Raw genomic sequence first — 12,841 nt, 5'->3', positions numbered from 1 at the left:
TCATGTTCAGTGATGCTAGTTTTGTAAAATTAGAAATGTCCACATTAATATTATACTGCTGAGAGAAGCCAAAATTAGATCAAGCAGTTGAATGAGAGGGAAGAAAACAGATGAGATAATAGTGACTGTTTTGTTAAGATGAGATGCTCTATATTTATGCATTATGTCAACTAATGTCAAAATATGTTCACATTATAATATACAGGAGTTCATTAGTAAAAAGAAAAACTAAGCGCATGTTGTCCACCTGACTGGTCATTTGGAAAAATCCTACAAAAAAATTTATTTTACAAAAACATTTTCCCCAACTTTTTCATTTGACTTAAGAAAATCAAAAACACTTTGGAAAAAAGTAATGATGTAAAGGATCATAATGCATGAAAGGGATACATGTTCTCCACTAGTGCCAAAGCATTCCACAATTATGCAGCAAGTCTTTGGGCAGCTATATGTGTGACTGTCCACACACATTGCCCACTTTGACAATAATCAAACTTTAAACCTGCCCTGCTCATCCAGGAGTTTAGCAGGTGGACATTAGTATTTTATTTTAATTAGTTTTACTTTAATATAAAATAAACAAACTTTTATGTAACCTTTCAAATAAAATAATGTTTATTAAAACAAAATAAATAACAAGGATGTAAACAGTGACATCACTGACATGTATAAAATGTTAATTATGCTCAAATTTGCATAAACATCAGATTGGAAACAATGCTTCCAATCTGAAGTATATTTACTTAAATGCAATGTCAATCTATGTAGCAATAATAATAATTTGAAAGAAAAAAGGTACAGTGCATTGAAACTACTTTACCCCACTTACTCAAGTAATGTAACCACACTACCCACTTTTGAACATAGTTACTTTCCAAATCAAGTAGTCAGTAATCTGTTACTTTTTAAAGGAGTAATCAGTAATCCAATTAAAGTTAGTTTTTCAAAGTAACTATGCCATCACTGTACATACATAAGAAGGATGTAAAGACACACATATACATACATACATTATATATATGTATATTTGTCTATTTTTGCCATGAATGTTTTTTATCTGCTAAGCTACAAGTGCACTGTGCCATGCAAAAGTAGTCAGGCCCCTTGAACTTTTTCCTTTTAGACACTTTAAAATCACAATCTCCCTCCGACTTATTTTATGTGGTAGTTCAACACAAAGTTGAAAGTTTTCAGACTTGTATTTACATCTCAGAGTATTTCATGTTGACTCTGAATAATAAATACTTTGATAAGGTAAAAAAAAAAAAAAAGAGAAAATCAATCGTTTCCAAAAAGACTGTTTTCCAAAACAGCCCGACAGTGTCCTATTTTGCCCCCCAGGCTGCTGTTTTGCAATTTATTTCTACCTATGTGGTTGGATTTTTGTAGCATTTCTATTGGCACTGTGGAAAGCTTTTATAAAGGCTTACATTTTTAAAAAATATTTTTCCTTCGTGTTTTGTTGTCGACTCCCTTAATGGAATAACAGTCGAAGCACCAACTCAAGAAAATATTGATTTTCCACATAACTGATAAAATCCATATAAAATCCAGCTGTTCTGTCTCCTGTCTCTACATAGAATAAAGTATAGAAATATAAATACCTTTCTAATGTCCTATTTTTCTTTTTCTGCATGTTTACAGATCAGGAACTTTCTGAAACTGAATACTATAAAAGACCTCTTACTTCAACAGTTTGGTTGGTGATAGTCCTTCATACAACACTGCCCTCATGTGGCCAAGCTCAGGTAACTGCATATTCCAAAAATACACCAGAGAATCGAAAGAAATAGAAACAGAAACAAGAAGCGTTCATAAATCATTGCTTTTCTTTATTTTCTAATCAGATCGATCAGTTATTCAGTGTTTACAGACGACACAGCTTACAGTTTCTGTACCTTTAATGCTCAGAAATGACATCAGAGAAACACTAAACAATTAAAACATGTCAGCATTTCCAGTCAGTAGTTTACAATACAAAGTTTATTTAATCTACATTATTGTTCCATACAGCTGCATCCAGCTCGGGAGCAGCATATATAAAGTACCATAAAACAGGCAGGAAGAGAAAAATATGTACATTTTCCTGCTTTCAAAAATCTCAAATATAAACAGAATTAAAGGCTAAGTTTTTATTTAACCCCGTTAGGAAGCATAAGGTGCTTTTATCAAAAATCATCTAGTGATATGGGATTGTGATTAACAAAAACAGTCAATCAGAGGCTGGTTCTGAACCAGTCTCATGTTTGGCCTCAGCCTGTTACCAGTGTTCAGGAGCGTTAAGGCAGAACCGGCTCATGGTTCAGTCACTGAGCCGTTCCAACACCCACCGGGCCCAGCGGACCCATCGTCTCCTGCAGACTCTGCCACAGTCCAACAACATCCTGAGACTCTTCAGGCACGTTGGCGCCATCTTCAGGAAATGGAACAAGCTGCTGCTTGCTTCTTCCTAAGTGCTTTGCATGGTGATGTGAGCAGCTAGGGCCGGTGGTATCTGCAGGACAACACACATGGAAACAGCTGTAAACATGAGGCTTCCTCCAAAATTTCCACTGATTCAGTGAATCTTATGTGACAGAAGGCAGATCATCACTGTGACATGGAAGAAAAATGACTCATGATTTAGATCTGAGGTGTACAATTCTTTTGTCACATGGGCCAAAATATGTCGAGAGAAAATGATTTGTGGACCCTAAAAGATGAGGGGGAGAAATAAAGAAACAAAATACTAACTTTTCATTTTACCTATACAATAATAAACCAAGATACATCACTTTGATTAAGTGTATAAAACAGTATTTATTTTGTTAGAAAGGGATGTGTAAATTATTGTAGACCCAGAATGTTAAGTGTTTTGCAGCTATGCCTCATTTAAAAAAGGGATTTATTTTGTGAATTATTAAAGGTCTCAACTGAAATTCATAAAACATTTTTATCAATTTTAAGCAATAAAAACAAGATTTAGGCCACTCTTGTATGTAGCCAAATTTGATCAGTCCATTAAAATCAGATCTGGATGCAGCAAAGCTCGATTGATGTGATACATAAAGCCTGCTTATCAGGTACTTTTCCTGTAGTCAATATTTCTATTGTAAAATTATAATCCATCTGTAACTAAATAAAGTCTCCACTGGCATCAACCACTTATCCTGAAGGGAAGTTTGAGTCGCTGCACAAAGTCAGTCCCTTCGGACACCCCTGATTTAGAGCATTTTAAGTTAAATCTCTTGGCCTGTAGATGCTAAAACCATGTATTGTGTTCCCTCCACTTTGCAATGACTAACTGTGCTGTTCTGTCACATCGAATCCTAATAAAACACTAGGCTGTGTAAAAAGGTGAAAAAGTTCACGTGGGTATGAATACTTTAGCCAGGCCAACAGTACTGATACTCCAGTGAACGTGGGTGTGTGCGGCGGCCTCACCGGGTGTAGATCCTGCTGTCTTCATGGACCTCCATCTCTGTGCTCTTGAACTCGTTGAGCTCCTTGCGGATGGCGGCCTGGCAGGAACACACAGGATCAGAACCTTCTGGACATGATTCTGAACACTTGGTTTTCACAATGCAGGTTTCAGCAAGTCAAATTTAAGACTTTTTAAGACATTTATAATGTAACATTGAATAAACTTTAAGACAAAAAACTTAATATATAAGGGATAGAAGGATGATCCTGCAATCAAGCATCACACAAACCCCTGTAGTGCCAAACTTCAAAGTTGTTTTTTGTACAGAATGCAAAAAGCCTCATTTGAGTTGTCAACAGAGGTGAGCCAGTAGTGAAAACAAAAATTATCCAGCTAACTGGGGATAAGTTTGCACTTATCCATGATGGACACAAAAAAGCTAGGTAGCAAGGGTTTTTAGCAGATAGCAGTAGCCTCAACCACCTCGAGTCACTGAACTAGGGCTGAAACGATTCCTCGAATGATTCGAGTACCTCGATTACTAAAATTCCTCGAGGAAAATTTACCTGCCTCGAAGCTTCGTTAATTTATGTTTTATTAGTTAGCGCACCGTGTTCCGGCCGGGACTTCATTTGCATTGCGCGGAGCTCTCACTTCCGCCTCTGAGTTGTTGACAAAAGCTAAGTCTCAGCGGCATAAAGTCCAATCTTCAAGATTGGCCCGTGGGGATTTTATTGATTGATGATAATGCCCGACTTTTTATCGTTTTTGGGGAACCAATAAGCATCCTTAAAATGACTGGGGGAATGCCTGGAGTACGGCAGCATTTCTCCTCCGGGGCTGCTGGTTGAAAGCGAACGGCGGGAAGAGCGCTGAGGTGAGCGGATAGACTGAACAGGGCGGGCGGCTGAGTAGCTGATGCTTACCGTGTAAATGTAGCTTTACCGACGAACCGCACAATAAATTTCATATCCCGGTCTGAAGAAACGGGTGGCGGAGCGCATCGTACATGGCTGGTAGATGAGTTTCTGAGTGTGACCAGTGAAGGTGTCGTAAATATCCCGTATTGCTTCCCCCCGTGTTCGTCCCCCGGTCTAATGGTTCGTCAGTCCGCTGGTCTATTTCCTCCCCTCCACCCCATCTTACGTTTGTTCATTTGCCCTCTCCTCCCACTCCAGGCGGCATTTCCCGTATTTTCAAACCCAAAGCGTGACAGGTTAGGTGGCAAGGTGAGTTTAATTAATCTATTAAACTCACTGAAGATGAATACATAAACTAAAAGCTGGATTGTAGACATTTTTTATAAGCATATTTGTGAGCCTGCCTCTTTGTTATTAAATTCAATATAATTTCAGATTTTTCTATAACTTTTCTTCTGGTTAACTTAGAAAGTGAGCTATTATTGTTACAGGTTAGTTTTCTAAACTACAAAAAAGCAACTGTTAGGGATGCTCAAATATGAAAAATTGGACTGATATTGATATCTGATAGTAACACGGGTATTATGCCAGATTTACCAATATTTCATTTTATATTTTTTTTATCCGATTACTCGATTAATCGTAAGAATAATCGATAGATTACTCGATTACTAAAATATTCGTTTACAACAGCCCTACACTGAACGCAGATGTCTGCGGCTCAAACTTTTGTCTGACAGAAAAACCCTCTGGAAAACAAACAAACAAACAATAATCCTGCTATGACAAAGTTTAAGACCTATGATTACTATATTTAAAGCCAACTTGGATTTTCTACAAGCCCTTCATTTTAGATACATGAAGTTTTAAATATTTTTAAGGATGCATGGACAGTCTGATATGTGGACCAGAAACTGTCCCAAAAGCAGGGAGCAAACGACAGCGCATGGCATTCTGGGTAAATACTATCAAAACAAACCCACTACTCTAGCACCATCAGGAGAAATGGGTCATGGTCTTCTATCAAAAGAGAAATCCTCCAACAAGTACAATCTGACACTACTCCATTTTTGTTTCCATTTGTGAAGAAGGCAGTTTTGCTTAGTTACTTCTTCAGAGGTTCTTGTTTCATTTCCTTCGAGGATTCTTGGTGCAGCACCCCCACAGGCAAGGAGGGGAAACAGGTTGCTCAAAGGGTTTGGAATAACTCAGAGAAGTGAGAGAGAGAACCACAGCAGCTGGAAATGGAATAAATGTAGTTTTGGTCCCAATGGAACAGAGTCTACTGGACTATCAGGTGGCTACTTCCTGAACACCTGACCGTCACATGAGGCTTCTCTCAGGCACTTGCTGTGGACAGACAGAGTCTCACCTTGTCAGCAGGAGTGAGTTTGGTCCACGGCTTGTCGGCTCTCCGGTCGTAGTCCTCGGCGTGGGTGGACTCCACGTACTCGTGGAAACGCAGGATCTTCCTGGCCTGCAGCTCAGCCACCGTGGGCCTCTGAGACAGCTGAAAGCAGAAGAACAAGGAGGTTTTAGGGCTCAAGTTCAGGAGAATACTAGCCAAACATACGATCGCTGAATGTCCCCCACCTTTCTGGTGAGCCTCCGTTTGATCTCGGATCGCTCCAGCCGTCGATCCGTTTCGTTCTTGGCTGTGGGAAGGGAAGACGTTTCATGAGAGGGGAAAACAGAGCAGCCAGTCAGGGAGGCTTCACCTGAGCTGCAGTCCACCGCTGCCATAATGGAGCTCTTTAAGCACTGCCAAGCTCTGCACAAGGAGCCATGTTGTTCTGATCCCAGCTAAACGGACACCGAGGCTGAGCTTACTCTGACTCGGAGCAGGACTCTGATGACTAAACAAACTGTATCTGAAGTAGTTTGATTTTACACAAGCATTTTCCAACAGCTTTAATCGTTCTCCTAAACATGATCAGAGATGCGTGTTATTTCAGCACCAACCTCCCTGTGGGAAGAACAGCACTTTCCTTTCAGCTGTGTTTCTCCACAGCCTGTCTGTGCCTGTCCTGACTGGAGCTCTACCTGATGCTACCTGACGTCACACAGCTCAAGTCTGTCCAACTTTAAACACCTCGTTTCCCGCCCAGCATCAACTCCAGGCAAGAGAAGCAACTCTTAATCAGTGGAATGATGCTGGATTTTAGCGTAGTAATGCTACAAAAAAACACAATAGTGTCAAGTAGGATTGCTCTAAGTTATTTCACCTATATTAAATCTTAATATCGGAATATATTTTAACAAAAGACACTCGTAATTTACTTTTGTAGTAGTTCAAACATCAAATACAACTCAATGTGAACAGCCAATCAGCAGTAAGAAAAGGAGATGGTGCTCCTGGATTGGCTGCTTTGCAAACAGCAGCCAGTATCGTGACAAGCAGCATTACTCTGAGGCATTTCAGATTCTCAAGCTGCAATTTCTTTCAAATATTTTAGCTATACTCCAAGAAAAAGTCTGAATAAATTGGGATTGACTTTCCTCAGAAAAATCTGTGAATCTGGAGTCATGAGTAAGAAGAGGTCCACACAACCTCACACTGGTGTGTTGACGGGGCTCCAGGCGTTCAAGGATAACTTGTACACTTCATTGTCTATCCTTCACTACAACTCAAATTGATTTAAGCATTTCTGTAGTATTAAAAGTCAACGCAGTGTTATGACAAACTTCTAAAAACAACACTGACGTTTCAAGTGGCTTTCTTGTTTTAAACATTTTATTTGCAAAAATCAAACCATCAAATTATTGACAGTAAATCGGAACCTTCTTTGTCAGCTGAATGAAATTGTATTTATTTTTTGACAAAAACAGTGAAAACAGCGACTTGTGACATTAGAAACTGATTTATGTATGTACAGATACTTTAGTGATCTGCAGGTTTCAACAAGTCACATTCAAGACATCTTAAGGTTTTAATTTCAGAAACATGAATTTCAGACTTCTTAAATATTCGTGGACCCCCGGGTTACATCCTGACCCTCTGGTAAAGAACAGCTCATTTTGACTCGCCTTCACTTAGTAACAGCCTTCATATCAAAGAGTGTCATCAGTCACTATACTCAGGCCAGTGTTTCTCAACCCTGGTCCTCAGGTCCCCCCGTCCTGCATGTTTTAGGTATTTCCCTTCAGCCACACACCTGAATTGTAACAGGCTTCTGTTAATCACCCAGATTGATGGTCATGCAATCATTTGAATTGGCTGTTCTGGAACAGAAGTACATCTAAAACATGCAGAGCAGGGGGGCGGTGAGGACCCGGGTTGAGAAACACTGAGATAGAAGTAATAAATAAATAACTAATAAATTCACTGATTGAAAGAAATCTGATATTTTCATATTTAATATTACCAAAAGAATGGTAATGAAGGGTAAACTGGGAGGAAAAAATGAAACTATGAAACTTAAGAAGTCATTGAGGAACTGATCTTTTTCTGTAGATGACATATGTAACTGTAATGTGAAAGACAGACAAAGTGAGTCTCACCTTGAAGAATGTTTCTCTGCTCCAGCTCTTCCACTGTAGGTCTCTGACTCAGCCGCCTGAAGATAAGCAACATATTTATCCGTCAGTTATACAGTAAGTGAGTTTATCTGTCAAGTCAGTGAAGAATGCAACATTAGTGCAGTGCATCTCTGAGGTGGGGAGAGGGGAGTAGAATAGCAAATGGAATCAGGGAAAAGAACTTCACTGTCTTGTGGCAGAGGCAGGTATGTGTGTGTGTGTTTTACCGTGTGAGCGTGGTGCCGATCCTGTTCCTCACAGCCATCCACTGCTCCCTGTTGTTCCAGGTCATCCCCTCCTGGTTCTCCTGGCCTTCCCTCTGTTCTCGCTCATGCTTCTCCTGCCTCTCCAGCTTCAGAGCCAGTGTGTCTTTTCTCTTCACACGGCTCGCCAGCCCACCTGTCAGACACCAGACCCCCGTATTAGTACAGGCAGGGGTGGAGACCAGGCGTGGCTGTTACAGGACTATATATAGGGGCTTACTGCATTATGTGATTTCCAGGCACATAGTGTCATTTTATAGCACAAGCAAGTAACTACATTACCTTCAGTTGTTACAAATATGAACTTGAATTAAATTTTACTTAAAATTGGGTCTCTGTCTCTTTAGAAATGCTTCTTTTTTTTTTTTTTTACTTAACCTTTATTTCACTTCATTGAGATTTAAAATCTCTTTTGGAAGATAATCCTGACCAAGACTGGAGGAAGCACACAGAGATAACAGAAAAACTAGAATCTTCATAAATACATCAATTAAAAGATTCCTCAGTCAAAACATTTCCAGACAGATAATTCCGTCTGAAACTCGGTAAGAATAGCCTTAAAAACATTCAGTCACAACATGGGTTCATGTATTTCTGCAACAGAAGACTAACACTTGCTGGGAAAGTTCCACCAAGTGTTTGCTAATTGCTGCTGGCTAGTCTGAAGGAGCTGAGTGGGGCCCTCAGAGGGCTGCTCTGTGAGGAGGAAGCTCAGAAGCTTGGAAACTACAGGTCTGAGGAGGAGCTGCGTCTCAAAGGCGGGGCTAGGTTCACCCAGGCGTTTTGCACAGCTGAATGGTTGCCATGGAGATTAAAGGATTTAAAAAAAATATTCTTGAAAGAATCAATGCAACACTCCAGGTATGTTTTTGATGAGGAAATAACATTATAACATGATGGAAAGCTCAATGAAGATGATTTAACATGATGCTGCCCCTTTAAATGCAACAGTGCAGCTTACTTGCAGGGCCTTCTTCGTCGTCCTCCTCCTCGTCTCTGTAGTGGATGGGCCCATCGGAGTCGGAGTCATCCTCGTCCTCGTGGCCGCCCTGTTCGGGTATAACTGTGACCCTGGGGTCTCCAATCAGGCCCCTCCTGCTGCGGGGTTCCAGCTCTGGCTGCTGGGGGGTCCGCTGAGCTTTCATCTTCCGCAGCTCTTCCTCCATGTCAAAGTCATCATCTTCTGGCCTGGAAAGACAACCGCATCACATGATGAAGGTCATTTCCATTCCCTTTCTACTCTGACGGATTTCACATACTAGAATTGAAACTTATGGTCATTTAGTAATCGATTATTCTGACAACTAATCAATCGTATAAAAAAAAAACTGTCACATTCTGCAGATTTTTCTTTTAACCATATAAGCCTTTCTATTCACCAGAACTCCATAACCACTGCCTGTCTTTACTGATTTACATGCTAACAACCAACTTTAACAAATAAAGTGACAAGTCATTAATACAAGACCAAACAATGTTTGGACACTTTAATTAGAATGAAACAACTGAAGTTCAAAAACATTATTTCTACGTTATGTGTATTTTTTTATGTTTGGCTTTTCCTGGTGTTTAGACATTGCTAAAATGTCCTCCAATAACACATAATTACCTAATGATATTTTCAAATTTCCTGTGAACTTTAAACATTTTTAACTCATAAACACAGTGGGTTGCTGGATGACATTCAGCAACCCACTAATGCCCCTACCACCGGGCTTAGCTGGTTTTCTGGGGGAAACCCTGAATTATTCATATTTATTATTGAGAGAGTGAAATAAAAAAATATTAATAATGAAATGGAAAATGACTATTTTAATTTGACTCTCAGAAAAACGTCCAGTTTCTGCAATAAATTTCATTACCGTTTAAAAATTCATTCAAATAAAAAACCCAGAACCGTTTCAAACCCAGATCTTCATCTGGATACTAGTGAGATTGACGGTTACTTACAGCCTGAGTGGTTCGATGAAGATGGGGAGAGAGTGACGCGAGTTCTGCAGCACCTCTTCAGGGTCCTCTGGGGGAAGCTCAAAGAGCATTGAGTGGGCCTTCTGGAATCTCTCAGGGTTGGGCTGGGGTGCACCAGGGCTGTTCAGAGCTCTCTTGATGAGGATGTGCAGCGGGACGGCCAGAGGCTGGCCGGGCGGCTCCGAGGTGGGGCTGGGGAGGTCCGTCTGGGTAACTGGAACGGCCCCAGCAGGCGAGGTGGGAGGTGGAGGGAGCACCTTCACCCTGGGAGGAGATGGGGGTATGTGGGCGGGCAGTGGGAGCGGGGTCTCCGCCGTCCTCTGGGGGACAGTAACGTGCGTCCTGTCCTCACTGCTTCCACCTTTAGGAGAGGCAGGAGGTGCCGCGGTGTTAACAGAGGGCGGCTCTGGAACCTGAGTGGGGAGGGTGGGGTCTACAGAGTAGTGCTTGATGGCGGTCGTCCTTAGGGGTGGGGTTGGTGGGGAGCGTTTAGCAGGAGCAATGACGGTGATCACGCTGCCGCTGGCCTGAGACAACTCAGCTGTGGAGGAAAAGAAACAAAGAAAAACAAAAACTTATTAAAGTGTGAAGAAGTGAAGGAAACCGTTCAGGATGTGAAGATGCAGAAGCGACTGGTGAGGTTAGTTCGACGACAAGCAACAAAACTACTGAACTAACAGCTGAGTGAGTAGGTGATGATCGTTCAAGAGCTACACAGTTCACAGCTCGTCATGGTTACAGCTCAATTAAGTAGGACATTCACTTCATTCTAGCGTTTTCCATGCAAGGCCATTCTTTATGTAGAAAACATTAGTTCAACCATGGGGGGGAGGGAAAGCTGAATTATCAGCGGGTGGATGTATGGAGTTAACACTCAGATGACGGGATGGGGTCAACGGGCTCCGGTGAGCCCCTCGGGCGTCCGGCCCCGGTACCTGAGCGGGTCCGGTCGGCCCTGTGGCGCAGGTACACGGGCAGAGAGAGGTAGAGGCCGGCCCGGCTCTGCTCGAGTCCCGAGCCCCTCCAGGGGCACGGCTGCCTGACACGAGGCACCCTGTTCAGGGAGGAAGCTGGCAGAAATGAGTGGAGACGTCAGGGATGGGGCTGGCTTACATTCCATGCTGGGAGATAAACATGAAAACCAGCAGCAGAGGATGGGAAACACCCTGTGTGTCAGAGCACCACATTTATCTCATGCTATCACCAAGTGAAACCTGCTGAAACTCAAACTTAAGAATTTTTAAGACTTTTAAGAATTTAAGATCTGCATTGTAACAGGAATGTACAATAGAATATAATATATTTTATTTGATATATATTTGTAAGTAAGCCTGGATGATATGAACATACAGTTTTATCCCAATATTTTGTAGCAAAATTTTAATTATAACTATTTATTACTTCTTTTGTAGGTAACTTGTATGATGGTGACTTGTGAAATTAACTGTAGATCTTGTTGCATTCAAATTTTACTTAAAAGACAATTAGATTTCCTCTTAGTATTTTTCTCATTTGTCACCATGGGGTCTTCTGTGTCTCTATCCTTGTTTGGTTCCATGCTCTGCTCATTTTCCTTTCAGCTGTATTTCCCTCCATACCAATGGCTTTGCTGACATAAAATTCTTCACTAGGCCAGACTCCTGTTTGACCATCATGTTTAATCCACAAAACATTCGACTTCAGAGTTTGTGTCACACCAAATGCTGATCTTAGATCAGTCCTAGCAGTCAAGGGCGTAAATCCCATCTCATTATTGGGAGGGACCATAAACAGGGACATTTTTTTAAGAGCAATTTTGGGGTGGGGGGGTCGGCAAAGTTACAGTAAAATGTGGTTTAATTTTTTTTGTGTGTGTATTCAAGCTGCAGGACCAAAAATGACTAGTAAGTAGCAATGAATAACAAAAGTGTTTTTCTCAGTAAACAACCTGCTGAGACCCATAGAAGTCAAACTAAGATTCAAATGTTGCATAAATATGAGCTTGGTTCATCTAATCTCCGCTACACCTTTACAAAAATTTAAGGCTCTGACTAAAAACAAGTTTTAATAAGTAACTCCACTTAATAAAATTCCTCACAAATATTGATTTATTGCAGTGGTTCTCAATACAAGTCATGTGTTATTTAAATTATAACTTAAGTTGCTTTAAACTTTTTTTTATTTTATTTGGGGTGGGGAGGGGGGGATCATGTCCTGGATGGTTGAGAACCTATAAATATGTAGAAGTTGAATATCTGGGAAGTATCATAACTTAAACTTAAAGGTCAGCACCAGAGTTTCCTAGAAAAATATTCAGATGTTATTTTGTGGTTTTAAAGGCTCTACGTTGAAGATAGTAAGAAATAAAGGCATAATTATTATTATTTTTTTTTACTATCAGCTGCAATCCCCTGCTCTCGGCTCCCATACAGAGCTGTCAGCTAGTGGTAACGCTCAGCCGCTCCCTCCCATTTCAAACTCTTCTTATTAAAGTAAGAGTTAGAGAGCTAAATATAATTGAAATGTTGGCTACCTTCGACAGAAAAAGGAGCCAAGTCTATGAAAGCAATGTAGCAGTTTTGCTAGTTTTGATTTCCAAGGCATAAGGTGGCAGTTTATCATGATTCAGTCAAAGTAATGAAATAACGAACTGTGGACTGATTTTTATTGTCAATGTGTTTCTTTCCATTGAGCAGTGAAAGTAAATAAAACATGTTACATGTCTTTTGCTTAAAGTCTGTGCTTACTGGAGGGTTTTCGGTTAGTGGTGCAGAGCCGCAGATAACATC

At 40.8% G+C, this 12,841-nt stretch overlaps 1 protein-coding gene across 7 annotated transcripts in view; it reads right to left on the bottom strand.

The window, feature by feature from the left end:
* Positions 1–1,811: 1,811 nt before the first annotated feature.
* The window catches only part of phactr4a (phosphatase and actin regulator 4a), a 36,717-nt gene continuing 25,687 nt past the window's right edge, over positions 1,812–12,841 (bottom strand). For all 7 annotated transcript variants that reach the window (XM_088010073.1, XM_088010072.1, XM_088010071.1 and 4 more), the window contains 8 exons: positions 10,056–10,614; positions 9,067–9,293; positions 8,070–8,241; positions 7,825–7,880; positions 5,917–5,978; positions 5,696–5,833; positions 3,424–3,500; positions 1,812–2,494 (listed from right to left, as the gene is read on the bottom strand). In XM_088010073.1, the coding sequence (XP_087866199.1) occupies positions 2,479–2,494; positions 3,424–3,500; positions 5,696–5,833; positions 5,917–5,978; positions 7,825–7,880; positions 8,070–8,241; positions 9,067–9,293; positions 10,056–10,614 (1,307 nt within the window). In that variant the 3' untranslated portion in view covers positions 1,812–2,478. The remainder of the gene's footprint in view (positions 2,495–3,423; positions 3,501–5,695; positions 5,834–5,916; positions 5,979–7,824; positions 7,881–8,069; positions 8,242–9,066; positions 9,294–10,055; positions 10,615–12,841) is intronic.

This window comes from Poecilia mexicana, unplaced genomic scaffold, assembly GCF_051168715.1.
Source record: "Poecilia mexicana isolate PSO_F unplaced genomic scaffold, ASM5116871v1 scaffold_11, whole genome shotgun sequence".
In the NCBI taxonomy this organism is placed as follows: Eukaryota; Metazoa; Chordata; class Actinopteri; order Cyprinodontiformes; family Poeciliidae; genus Poecilia; species Poecilia mexicana.
The sequence above is the reverse complement of the archived record's forward strand: the minus strand, read 5'-3'. Positions and strand labels throughout refer to the sequence as shown.